Source organism: Giraffa tippelskirchi, chromosome 8 (genome assembly GCF_054371585.1).
Source record: "Giraffa tippelskirchi isolate mGirTip1 chromosome 8, T2T-mGirTip1v1.2.pri, whole genome shotgun sequence".
Taxonomy (NCBI): Eukaryota; Metazoa; Chordata; class Mammalia; order Artiodactyla; family Giraffidae; genus Giraffa; species Giraffa tippelskirchi.
In genome coordinates, this window is record NC_137282.1 from 103,375,154 (window position 1) to 103,389,079 (window position 13,926).

At 43.4% G+C, this 13,926-nt stretch overlaps 2 protein-coding genes across 4 annotated transcripts in view; one reads left to right on the plus strand and one right to left on the minus strand.

The window, feature by feature from the left end:
• Positions 1 to 13,926, minus strand: part of SREK1IP1 (SREK1 interacting protein 1) — a 374,836-nt gene that overhangs the window by 126,732 nt on the left and 234,178 nt on the right. The gene's annotated exons all lie outside the window — the stretch shown is intronic.
• RGS7BP (regulator of G protein signaling 7 binding protein) overlaps positions 6,324 to 13,926 on the plus strand; it is a 107,194-nt gene continuing 99,591 nt past the window's right edge. The window contains exons 1-2 of one of the 3 annotated variants that reach the window (XM_081518314.1): positions 6,324 to 7,233; positions 8,138 to 8,304. In XM_081518314.1, coding sequence (XP_081374440.1) covers positions 7,069 to 7,233; positions 8,138 to 8,304 — 332 coding nt within the window. In that variant the 5' untranslated portion in view covers positions 6,324 to 7,068. The remainder of the gene's footprint in view (positions 7,234 to 8,137; positions 8,305 to 13,926) is intronic. The other 2 variants (XM_081518313.1, XM_081518315.1) reach the window with 2 other exon arrangements.

Here is a 13,926-nt window from a genome sequence, read left to right on the forward strand (position 1 = left end):
CTGCATTGGTAGACAGATTCTTTACCACTGAGTCACCTGGGAAGCCCCTACCATGAAGGCAACAAAGGCTAATTTCAAGGAACATCAAATTGCACACGCTCCTCCCAAGACCATATATCTAATTTTTATTTTAATTTTTTGAATTCTTTTTCTCAAAGAAGGCCCCCCGATTATATAAGCTTTAGGATCAATAAAACCTGGGTCTGCACCTAATAAAAACACTCAAAAAAATTTGTGAAATTAGTAAATAAGCACTCCAATATATTGCACTTTCTCCTGATTTTAGTGGAAATAAACCATTTATTAAATAGTTTATTCACTGAATTCTTCATAATAATATGATCTCTTTTGACCCTAATAGAAAATAGCTTGATTATTTCCTTCAGATCTTTTCAATTTCTCAGGTTTCAGTATTCAATATATTTTTCTTCACCTCTGTCACAGATCCACACCAAAAAAGTCCTTTTCATCTTTGACCAGCCCAGGTTGAATGCGCATCTTTGGGTCTCAATGTGGTTTCTTACAGCATCCACTTGAAGAAACTTACCAGTTGTCCAGATGGTAAAGAATCCACCTGCAATGCAGGAAACCTGGGTTCGATCCCTGGGTTGGGAAGATCCGCTGGAGAAGGGAAAGGCTACCCACTCCAGTATTCTGGCCTGGAGAATTGCCTAGACTGTATAGTCCATGGGGTCACAAAGAGTCAGACACAACTAAGCGACTTTCACACACACACCAGTTGTTCATAGTCACACTAACACTCATATTTTTAAAAAAATTCTCTATTCTAAATCAAAACAAATTCTGTAAAATTATCATAGAGAGAACATGAAACATAAGATGGATCTTACATTGGAATGAATCTAGGATGTAGATCAAAGCTAGATAGCTACTGAGGACCCATTATCAGGATTGTGCCGAAACTGAGTCTAGACAACCAGAAAGTGTTCCCTTGTTTGTGGGATTTCCAGCTGCACTTTACCCTTCTATCTGGCAGTCAGACAGCCCCAGGAATGTAAATTCATGCTGTTTTGAATGTGGGGGAAGGTGAGGAAACTAAGCCTGCCTGCTGCTATTCTGATTACTGCATTTGTCCCTGGGAGAGACAGCTCTGGGATTGATGCTATTTTTCTTCCCTCTCAGGAAAGTGACTTGGGCTGTATATCTGAGAGGGCCAAGGGGCACCTACACATGACAGTTTCTGCTTAATCCCCCCGCAGGTTTTTGACTCTGTAGTCCTTCTGATGTGCCATAGAGTTTGACCCATTCATTCCCTCCCCACCACCTCCAGCGAGAAATACAGCATAGAAACAGGGCAGTGCAATTGTGTTGCCTTTTTTCTTTTAATTTGTTGAAATGGTCTCTAGGCAGAAGAAGCTGGGAGGAGTGGAAACCAGATGGTTGTATCTGGAGTAGAAACCCACTATTGAGGATCTTGGAGATGCTCAAATCTGGTGGCAGTATTTTCCCGCAGGGACAGGGGATAAAATAGCAGAGTGGTGGCAAAAGATTTCCAGAAGACTCACCTCCAGTGTGCTTTTTTCTCTATCTGAGATCCACACACCTTAAAATATAGTCCCTTTTCCTTTAATTCTTGAAAGCACTACTAACCTTGGATTAGAATAGACTTTAAGTTTGGTAGTGAGGAGAGAGGTAGTTAGTGGTAACACAAAGAGGAGAAAAGGAAAGATATATCCATGTGAATACAGGGTTCCAAAGAACAGCAAGGAGAGATAAGAAAGCCTGCCTCAGTGATCAATGCAAAGAAATGCTGCTGAGTTGCTTCAGTCGTGTCCGACCCTGTGCGACCCCACAGACAGCAGCCCACCAGGCTCCCCCGTCCCTGGGATTCTCCAGGCAAGAACACTGGAGTGGGTTGCCATTTCCTTCTCCAATGCATGAAAGTGAAAAGTGAAAGTGAAGTCGCTCAGTCATGTCCGACTCTTAGCGACTCCATGGACTGCGTGCGGCCTACCAGCCTCCTCCATCCACGGGATTTTCCAGGCAAGAGTACTGGAGTGGGGTGCCATCGCCTTCTCCATGCAAAGAAATAGAGGAAAACAATGGAATGGGAAAGACTAGAGATCTCTACAAAAACATTCTGAGCAAAGAAGGGCACAATAAAGGACAGAAACGATATGGACCTAACAGAAGCAAAAGATATTAAGAAGAGGTGGCAAGAACAAACAGAACTATATAAAAAAGATCTTAATGACCCAGTTAACCAGGATGGTGTGATCACTCACCCAGAGCCAGACATCTGGGAATGCAAAGTCAAGTGGGCCTTGGGAAGCATCACTACGAACAAAGCTAGTGGAGGTGATGGAATTCCAATTGAGCTATTCCAAATCCTAAAAGATGATGCTGTGAAAGTGCTGCACTCAACATGCCAGCAAATTTGGAAAACTCAGCAGTGGCCACAGGGCTGGAAAAGGTCAGTTTTCATTCCAATCCCAAAGAAAGGCAATGTCAAAGAGTGTTCAAACTACCACACAATTGCACTCATCTCACACTAGCAAAGTAATGCTCAAAATTCTCCAAGCAAGGCTTCAATAGTATGTGAACCGAGAACTTCCAGATGTTCAAGCTGGATTTAGAAAAGGCAGAGGAACCAGAGATCAAATTGCCAATATCTGTTGGATCAAAGAAAAATCAAGAGAGTTCCAGAAAAATATCTACTTCTGCTTTATTGACTACACCAAAGCCTTTGACTGTGTTGTTTCGTGGCTAAGTCGTGTCCAACTCTAGCAACCCCATGGACTGTTTCCTGCCAGGCTCCACTGTCCTTGAGATTCTCCAGGCAAGAATACTGGAGTGGGTTGCCATTTCTCTTCTCCAGGTTTGACTGTGTGGATCACAACAAACTGGAAAATTCTTCAAGAAATGGGAATACCACGCCACCTGACCTGTCTCTTGAGAAATCTGTATGCAGGTCAAGAAGCAACAGTTAGAACTGGACATGGAACAAATGGATTGGTTCCAAATTGGAAAATGAGTATGTCAAGGCTGTATTTTGTCACTCTGCTTATTTAACTTATATGCAGAGTACATCATGTGAAATGCTGGACTGGAAGAAGCCCAAGCTGGAACAAGATTGCTGGGAGAAATATCAATAACCTCAGATATGCAGAGGACTCCACTCTTATGGCAGAAAGTGAAGAGGAATTGAAGTGCCTCTTGATGAAAGTAAAAGAGAAGAGTGAAAACGCTGGCTTAAAACTCAACATTCTAAAAACAAAGATCATGGCATCCGGTCCTATCACTTCATGACAAATAGATGGAGAAACAATGGAAACAGTGAGAGACTTTCTTTTCCTGGGCTCCAAAAACACTGCATGGTAACTGAAGCCATGCAATTAAAAGATGCTTGCTCCTTGGAAGAAAAGCCATGACCAATCTAGACAGCATATTAAAAAGCAGAGACATCACTTTGCTGACAAATGTCCCTGTAGTCAAAGCTATGGTTTTTCCAGTAGTAATATATGGATGTGAGAGTTGGACCATAAAGAAAGCTGAGCACTTAAGAATTGATGCTTTTGAACTGTGGTATTGGAGAAGACTCTTGAGAGTTCTTTGGACTGCAAGGAATCAAATCAGTCAATCCTAAAGGAAATCAGTCTTGAAAATTCATTGGAAGACTGATGCTGAAGGCTAAAGCTCCAATACTTTGGCCACCTGATGCGAAGAACTGACTCACTGGAAAAGACTCTTATGCTGGGAAAAATTGAAGGCAGGAAGAGAAGGGGATGACAGAGGATGAGACGATTGGATGGCATCACCGACTGAATGGACATGAGTTGAGCAAGGTGCCAGAGTTGGTGATGGACAGGGAGGCCTGGCGTGCTGCAGTCCATGGGGTCGCAAAGAGTCGAACACAACTGAGCAACCGAACTGAACTAAACAGAATTTACAAATGAGTATTATCCATCCTTCCTTCACCTCCTTGTACCTTCCTTCAGCATCCTAACTACTCACCAGATCCTAGAAAATTTCACCAAACCCTCTAATGTGTTCTCCACTCCCTCCTCCCTACACACAGGAAGTAGAGAGAAAATTGAGACCGGGGGGCACAAGGCACAGTCAGAGTTGGCTAAGAGTTAATCTCTATCTTCCTATCTTTGTGGAGACCCAGCCAAGAAGCGACCCCTTCACCCTGGTCTCTGGACCATCTAAACACCTGGAAGACAGCTGCTGCACACCAAAGTCTGGGGTGGGGGCTGATGCTTCTTTCCCCAACTCTGCCGTAGGGAAGACTGGAAGGACTGTTGCTGCATCTCAATACTTTGGCCACCTAGTGTGAAGTCAATTCATTGGAAAAGACCATAATGATGGGAAAGATTGAAGACGAAAGGAGAAAGGGGCAGCAGAGAATGAGATGGTTAGATAGCATCACTGACTCAACGGACATGAATCTGAGCAGACTCAAGGAGAAAGTGGAGGACAGAGGAGCCTGGAGTGCTGCAGTCCATGAGGTCTCAAAGAGTCAGACATGACTTAGTGACTTAATAGCAATGCAAATGCAGCTGAATATCCATCCAGATATTCCCCCTGAGGGTTTTTTCCTCTCCAACCAAATACGTGGATTCTTTTCAACACTATTTCTCCAATTCTCCAAAACCAACTGAGGCTCTACAATTCAACACCCCAAGTTAGCAGCAGTTAACTTCTGTCCAACTTGGCTACAAACTCAAGAGTTCCCACAAACCCCTCTCAGATTTGATAATTTGGTAGCATGACTCGCAGCACTTGGGAATGCACTTTACTTACCAGTTTATTATAAAGATTATGACTCAGAAAGAGATGTGTAGGGTAAGGTATGTAAGGTATGGGAGTGGGGAGGTGGAGATGCCATGCCCCCTCTGAGTATGCCACCTCCCAGCAACTCCATGTCTTCACCAACCCAGAAGTTCCCTGAACCCCATCGTTTAGGGTTTTTAATGGAGGTTTCATTATGTAGGCATGATTGATTACACTATTGGCTCTTTGTGATTAAATCAGTCTCCAGCCTCTCTCCCTTCTGTGGAAGCTGGGAGATAGGGCTGAAAGTTCCAAATGCCTAATCAAGGCTTGGTCTTTCTGGTGACAAGGGGCTCCTATCACCCTCGCACACATGCTAAGCTGCTTCAGTCATGTCTAACTTTTTGTCACCCTATGGATCATAGCCCACCAGGCTCCTTGTCCCTGGAATTCTCCAGGCAAGAATCCTGGAGTGGGTTGCCATCTCCTTCTCCAGAGGATCTTCCTGATCCAGGGATCAAACCCACGTCTTTTAGATCCTCTATATTGGCAGGTGGATGCTTTACCACTAGTCCCACCTAGGAAGCCCCCTATCACCCTTATCACTGAGGAAATAACAAGAGTTTTAAGAGCTCTGCATCGGGAACTGAGGACAAAAAATAAATATCTTTCTTATTATACTATCCTGTTATGTTTATCCATGCTGCAAAAAAAATAAATTCTAGAAACGTCTCCTTAGGGTGTTAGCCTTTCTGGCTATTTCTGGCTCTCCCTCTCTGTATACTCTCTATAACCCCATAAGAGACGGACTAGAAACTTCCTTTTTGTTCTTCATGAGGTTTTTCAACACATAACTAGTTCCCCTGTGACAGACTTCTTTATCTGTCCCCTCCAAACAAACCGTTCATGGGAACAAGCATTCTCAGAGCACCGGAGTTGAATGCCCACACTAGCTCTCTTCCTTCCAGAAGAATCTTAGGAAGTCAGTGGTAAGGGTGAACTTAAATGGCCAAGAACTCACTCCAGGGCCCCCTTTCATGGGCCACCTCCTTTGGCCTCTGGGTCACTGAGCTCCACAGAGGAGAACTGAGCCTTTCCAGTGTCCAGGGAGGCCTGTTGGCTCTTGTTCAGATTTCCGCTGGGAAACTCTCAGAGCTGGGTACCCAGCCTCTGGAACGGAAGACCAGGAACTTCACTAGTTAAGATGGGATGGGATGGCTGGAGGACCAGTTTGACTGAAGGCCTCTTGCCTTCTGCTCCCGCTGCTTCTGGTTTCCCTCCCTGCACATGCTGAACAAAGACAAAAACAAAAACATGACAAAACCCAGGGAAACAAAGGTATTTTAAAATACTGTTATCAAGAAAGAGATCTTCCTTCTGAGGTAAAAACCTCACTTCCTCCTCGGGCTCTGCTCATCTGTGGCCCCAGAATGCCTCTGACGGTGAGGGCCTCAAGCCCACACTGGTTGATCTGGAATCTGGGTTTAGGTCCCAGCATGTGGCAATGTGCTCCACTCTGATGACACTTTTCGTTTCTAATAATAGAGCCGATGAAGTAATATTGCAATTGATGTTCCCGGGGATTTGATTGGATAAGTGCATAAGCCCTGGAGGGGGAAGGGGGTTGTATGGACAGATCACATTAGTATTCCCATCCTATCGATGCGCGGGGCCGCGAACCACGTCAGCCGGACTGATTCCCTGCGTCTGCCAGTCCCGCCACGGATTCATTTGGGATCCTCAAACAGACGAGCCCCGTGGAGACGAGGGATCAAGACAACGGATTAGAACCAATTGCCTGCTTCGGGGACAGCTGGCCCTTCCAGGCCTGGTGACTGCGGAGAGAGGGGAGCGCCGCCGCCGTGGGAAGACACCCGAAGCTAGAGCGACACTCTCCCCGCTGCACCCCCACCCGCTGCCCCCCTCCACCTGGCAGCGCAGGCTTTGAAAACTGTCCATCTGAATGGAAACTCGGAACCGCCGGGCGGCGTGTTCCTTCTCGCCCAGCCTTGCGATCCATGCCGAGCGGAAAGCGGTGCGAGCCCGCGCCAGAGCCCAGCTCCCGGGACAGGGCCGGCAGTGTTGCTGAGCAGAACTTGATCGAGCCCCTTCCTCGCTGCTAGTGGAAGCGATGCTGCACGGCACAGCCAGCGCTTCCCCGGCTCTCCTTCAAGCTGAAGGTTACCCACCCGCGCAGCCAGCCCCAACCCTGTGAGCGCCGCGCCTCGGGTCCCAGCTCCGGCTGCTCGGCGGCGGCTCGCAGGGCAACGACCGGGCCGCCCGCGCCGGGGCGCACTGCACCAGCGGCTTCGGCTTGGTGGATGTGTATGCATGAGTTCTGCACCGAATGGGCGCAAAAAGCGCCCCAGCCGGTCCACCCGCTCTTCAATCTTCCAGATCAGCAAGCCCCCGCTGCAGAGCGGGGACTGGGAGCGCAGGGGCAGCGGCTCCGAGAGCGCCCACAAAAGCCAACGAGCCCTGGACGATTGTAAGATGGTAGGTGGAAAATGCGTCTCCTTTTTTTTCTTTTCCCTTTTGGGGATGTGGGGGAATCGTGTCCGTTAATCGTCCGCCTGAGTGCCAGCCACTCCGCCACCCTCATCTCCTCCATGCCAATCACGTGCACTCTTTTTAAATCTGCAGTCCCCCAGATTTGGGGTGACACCTGGGTCATCAAGGACCCGCCAAGAAGTGCCGCGGAGAGAGTCTTGGGGGCAGCGGTTGTAGGTCATCCTTCTAACCCCTCGGAGAATGGCAGATACGAAAGACTCGGTGAACTGGCTGGCTCACCAGGGAGGGAGGGATTAGGAAGGTAAGAGTGCTGAATTGTGGGGAGACAGAAGCAAACAAACCCAAACAGGACGCACAGGGAGCTGCGGAGCGGACGAAGGTTCCAGCGTAGAGGCTGTGGCGGATCTTCCTGTCAGACACCAGAGCCCGAACTGTTCAGTGGTCCGGCAGGAAGTGAACGGATTGCCTAATACAACCTACCTTACCTTTGGCCTTTTGAAATCCGCAGGCCAATTCAAATTCACATCCCAGCTGTAATCGAGAACATCCTATGCGCGAGTTGCCAGCATCTCTCTCTGGTGACCTGGGAGTGGCATGGTAGCTCTCCAAATATGCTCTCGATCGTCAGAAACTTGAGTCTGAACGGATGGGAGCAAGAAGGTCTGGAAATAGAACTTCCATGACCAGACTTAGGGATGAAAAATAAACACTTGCCTTGGGCCAAGAGAACTTAACAATCTTTGTGTCCCAATCTTTAAACACTCTGGAGGCTCTTTAGCAGGAGATTTGAGGTGGCTCAGGGGTCAATGAAAGCCTCTGTTAAGGTAGGAAAAAATAGCAAACTTTCTGGTGATAAATGTCTTATGAAAGAAACTCGCTTCTTTTCCAGCTTGTGCAAGAGTTCAACACGCAGGTGGCCCTGTACCGAGAATTGGTCATTTCCATTGGGGACGTCTCGGTCAGCTGCCCCTCTCTCCGGGTGGAAATGCACAAGACAAGAACCAAAGGCTGTGAAATGGCCTGCCAGGCACACCAAAAACTTGCTGCCATCTCGGGGTAGGAGCCTCTTAGCGTTATTTGGTAATTCATGTATATGATGTATGAATGCTGGCACACAATGGATATTTAAAGTGATCAAAGCCTCAGAGATGATCTCTACAAATGTGAGATTTTAACCAAATACCCTGAGATCAGGATTGTCTAGAGAGTTATGAACAAACTATAGGCCAAATTATAATCCAAAAGTTGTGTGATTTTTGTATATATATTGCATATTTGGGTCATTAAGTGTCTTTTTTTTTTTTTTTTTTTCCAAAATTAACTTTCAGTATGCTGGCCACATTTTGGAATTTGAGGCTTAAGATGTTTTTGCACCAAAGTGAAGTTAAATCATCATGCCTCAAGATTATTTTGTCATCTGCTGCTAAACATGTACTACACAGAAATCTTTGCTAAATCCCGGATTTACTAAACTATTTATACCATGAGTCAAATTCCCATAAGATCCCTAAATAAGATCCCTAAAATAAAGTCTTGGATATAAATTACCCTCTTCACTGTACTGTATGAAAGGGAAGTTTGAACTTGAGAAAAACTTTTTCAAGATTGGGGGAATTCACAAATTTAACTAAATTTAAGCTGCTTAGGCTCCCTTCCCCAATTATTTTTAATTCTTTTTATCACATTTATGGATTCTCATGCCTATTTTAGGTGATAAGACAGTGAGTAAAAACTTCTCTCCTGAGACCACACTCACTTCCTCCTGATCTCTCAATAGTGGGAGAAAATTTAATTGTGGATTTTGTTAACAGTTCCTATAAGTACAAAGAGCAAGGAAACACAGGAATCTTTATGCAGGTACATTGATTTAAGTGTTTGATTCAGTCTGGATTTAGTCTTTATATGTTTGTCTTTATCAGTATGATTATATCACAGTAGAAGTTCTGGTTAGACTCTTGTGATAATGTTGTAGATTGATCACTTATAGGAATTATATCCAATTTACTTTTTTGAAAGAATCATTTTATCTTTAGTGCCATTAATATATATGGTGACAATTATTGGTATATAAAGGTTAGAAAGCTGTATGTCACCTCTCTTAATAACTAGTTTACATTTGACAACTAGTTTATATTTTATATGATTAAAAATGATACACTCTACTAATCTCCTTGAAGTGAGAGACATATAAAATGTTACAAACCTATTCTATTTAGTAGAAGTATTGAAAATTATCATCCTTTTCTGTTTTGTCTGTTATACTATACTTAACAAGAAGTGAATCTGGGAGTGAATCTAAGTGTTTAAGGATTTGGGGGAGGAAATGCAGCTCTGAAAAGTATCAGAGAAAAAGAGAGAAAAATAATCAGAAACACAAAAGGGAATCATGGTGGATTAAAATCTATAAAGAAACAATGGTTCGGAAGAAAAAACAGGTTTAGAACAGAGAGTTTTATGTTCAGAGCTAAGGAATTGAATATTTGTAAACTTTGTGTCTAACAGTTTATGGTGGGTTTATATCCAGGATTCCTTTGAGCTGGACCTCAAATTGAGAACATGTTCTAATCAGACAAGATGTACTGGAGAAATGAACAAGGAGGTCAATTTAGTCTATTCTGCTACACACGTGAAATTCAGTTTCTTCTAAAGGCTTAGGAAAGAAAGAGTCTGCAACTATTGGGTACCAGTTAAGTTTTGAGGATTTGAAGTGAATTTTATTAATTCAGGGAATTATAGCCTTTCACTACTTGCTTACATGTTATTTGAGGAATATTACTGGGGGCAGGTTTATAAGGATTCGTGGGAAAACGGGTTATTCTTAGAGCCTTGCAAAAGTAAGGTCAACTCTATTGAATGTTCTGGTGTATAATTTAAAACATTTTCCTCCTTAAAATAATGAGATACAGTTTAACCTTTCTGAAAAATGACAGTTTGATAATTGAGGAAAATCCCTTAACCCCATCACCATCTGGACCCCATTAGTGAAGGCTGTGATTCCCCTGGGTGGAATTCTGTTTCTGATATTGCTGGTTATGCAGGCTCTCATTTCAGGCTTCCTGTGAAGGTTGGTAGGGAGGCTGAAGGATTCACTTTACAATTGGATGCAGGAGTAAGAAAAGCAATGATTCCTGGGGAATGTAGACAGAAAGACTAGATTTCTTGAGTGCCCATTGTCTGCTGGTACAAGCCATTTAATTGACAGAATAATCCTCTGAGGGAAGGATTGGTATCTTTATTCGACAAACTGGTTTTAGGGAGGTTGAACAAATTGCCCAGTCACACAACTAAAAAGTGGTACTTTAATCTGGCCCCAGGTTTGCATGCTTCTGAAAACCATGATCTTTCCTCCATATAATGCTGCCATTCAAAAAGATGTCAGGTAGAAAGGAATGAAGTACTGAGACATGCTCAAGAGATGAACTTCCAAAAGAGTACATAAAATGAAAGAAGCCAGTCACAAAATACCACATATAATATGATTCCGTTTAAGTGGAATGCTCAGAGAAAGCAAATCTATAAGAAACAGAAAGTAGATTAGTGATTGCCTAGGGTAGGAACAGAGAGTAAATGCAAATGTGCTTGAGCTATCTTTGGGGGTGATGGAAATGATCCAAATTTGAATTATGGTGATAGCTGTCAACTCTATGTTTTCTGAAAATCAATGACTTGCACACTTAAAATGAGTGAATTTGAAGGTATGTAAAGGATACCTCAATAAGTGTTTTTAAAAAGATGTGATCACTGTTACCATGATTAACACTTGCCTTTCGTTGGGTTTATTCTTTTCAACATATGTAGCTTTTAGTGAAAGGGATATGAGCTGTAGAGATGGGACAAAGTAAAGCTTGACTCTCCATGCATGCATCAAGATGCCTGCCTGATAGTGATCATCTAAGCACCAATTTGTTGCTCTGGGGAGGAATACAGGCAGAGGAAAGGCAGGACTTGAAGGAGTAAATAAATTAAATCATATCTTACCAACATAGACCCCTCCTTTCCTCTCTACCACCTGGTTTTTGGGCCAGAAGAAGACAGGGTTGAAAGTGGACAGGATAAAAAGAAGAGGCAAGATAAACAGGAGGAAGAGAATTAGAATTAAGCCACACAGGTAGCCCATGGCATTGCAAGAACCCCAATTTTACCATCCCTAAGGTCTTTTACATTTCACTGTCTCGGAATTTACAATTTATTTTACAATGGATGATGCATCATCGTATTGAACAGCAGTATCTTTTCGTTCTTATTGGTACATATAACAGTGTTTCTTAAAATAGATGATGTCTAAACTCAATAAAATACAGTTTGGGTTAAAAGTTAAAAAAAAAAAAAGAATTAAACCACAAATGCTATATCCCTTTTATCTCTGACCAATTGAAGTCCTCAAGGATTGGTGACAAGAGAAGAAGATTCAGAGTGTGGTTCTCACTAGCTGGCCCTGGGTAAGCAGGCCTTCTTCACAGATACAAGGGAAATTGTATTTAGATCAGCAGACATTTGGGTACAGCCTTTTCTTTCTTTACTGTACCTTCGCCATGCTGATCTTCTAAGTGTTAAAGCTAAGAGGGGCACTGCTCGGAGTTTCTGTGTATGTGTAAGTATGCGCATGCATGTATGCACATGTGCACACATCAGGGGTAGCTGGCTTTCTGGGCCCTGTCTCCTTGAACTTCCTTCCCAAAATGACTTCTGAGACACCTTTGAAGAATCCCTAGGGCTCCATGATACAGAGAATACTGAGTTAGCAAAATATCCTCCCTTTATATTTGAGGAATCTGAGTTTTGGAGGATTTAAAGTGACTTTAGAAGCAACTTGGTCAAGTGTGTATGAGGATTTTATAGTCAGGCAGACCTGCACTGAATACCATATTTGCTGATCTTGATGGAATTACTTAACTCTCTGAATCTCAGTTCCCTCATCTGTAAACTAGTCATGCTCACTCCTGGGTTAGTTGAGAGGACTTCCGGAGCCAGCTGGGTGATGTCTACCCTGGAAGTGGCACTCTGCCCTTTCCAGGTTGTTCTAAGGCTGCAACCCAGGGCTCATGCTCCCTGGTCTAGCGTCTGTTCCATCAACCACATCATCTCCTGAGAGTGAAGACACAAGAGTACAACGCATGAGCTAGGAGGACCAGAAGAGACAATATCCTCTAGCAAACCCTCTAGTTTATGCCATGGCTGGTGGGTTGGTGGTTAGGAGTCCTTGTCCTATATGCTTCTATGGTGTCTATGTTGCTCTGGGTCTTCACACTACGACCTTCTGTTAGTGGTTGCTGACGAGAGTGAAAGCGAGGTTTGAGTATGCTACTATGAAAGGCAGTATAGTTGTCATAGGAAAGAGCACTGACTCTAAATCAGATTGTGTGATTAGTCACTCAGCCATGTCTGGCTGTTTGCAGCCCCGTGGACTGTAGCCTGCCAGGCTTCTCTGTCCATGGGGGTTCTCTAGGCAAGAATACTGGAGTGGGTTGCCATGCCCTCCTCCAGGGGATCTTCCCGACCCAGGGATCGAACCCAGGTCTCCTGCATTGCAGACTGATTCTTTACCATCTGAGCCTGGATAAAATCGTGCCTTCACCACTTATTAGGGATAGACGCGAACTGATACGCCAGTTGCTTCAATGGGTGGTAAATGGCAGTCTGGTGTGATGGCTAAGGACATAGACTTTGGAGCGAGACTGCCAATGTTCAAATCTCAGCCTTACTACTCACAAATAGTGTGACCTTGGGCAAAGATATTGTCTCTCTGCCTCAATTTCTTAATCAGCAAAATAGGGCTGATGAATAATGGGACCAAATCATACAGTATTCTGAGGATTGAGTGAAGTAACATATATCAAACACTTAGAAGATTGCCTAGCATCCAGCAAATGCTAGTATTAAGTTCATATTAGTGTTACTGTAATTATTAACAAAACATTTAAAATTCAGGTGGTCAGATACATTTATATAAAAAATATGTATCTATCAAAAAGTTTTCCAATCAATATTTCAGCTGGAATAAATTTTTGTTTACCTTGGCTTCTTACTTTGTGTTCTGAAAAACTTTCTAGGCTGAAATTTCCCATATGGTTATCGAAAGACCTCTTCTTTAATATGCTAAAAACACTATGGAGATGTGAAGGTTCAAAAGTAGTTAAGATTATTTTCTTCATATAAATCAACCTAGATTCTTCATAAATCAAAATATTTACAAAATCTTTTAGCCTAACTCGGGTATAAGCTGTGTGACATTGGGCGAGACTGTTAAATTCTCTGTACACCTCAAAAATTGAATTGAATGATTTCTGAGTCGTCTGGCTTTATCATTCTAGTGTTCTATGTTAATTCACGTAGAATCACGTAGATTTTCTTTAAAGAACTGAGCTATTTAAAAAAAAATAATAAGCACATGCCAGAAGTTTGATGATTGAATTCCAGAAATAATTTGTTAGGATGTGAACACACTGTGATCGCAAGGAGAATCTTAATCTCCTAATGGCTTCCGGGAACAACATAATGATTATCCTAGGGGTCCATATCCACAGATTTTAGGTTTTTCCCTTCAGCAATTATTTTCCTGACCAGTCAGGCCTATGTTTTCCTCCTTGTATCTCTCCTCGTGTCTTTTCTTCTTTTCTTTGGTCTATTTTAGTTGTGTTTGATTTTTGTTTGACTTTCCTGCTCTTTTTTTCCAGTCTC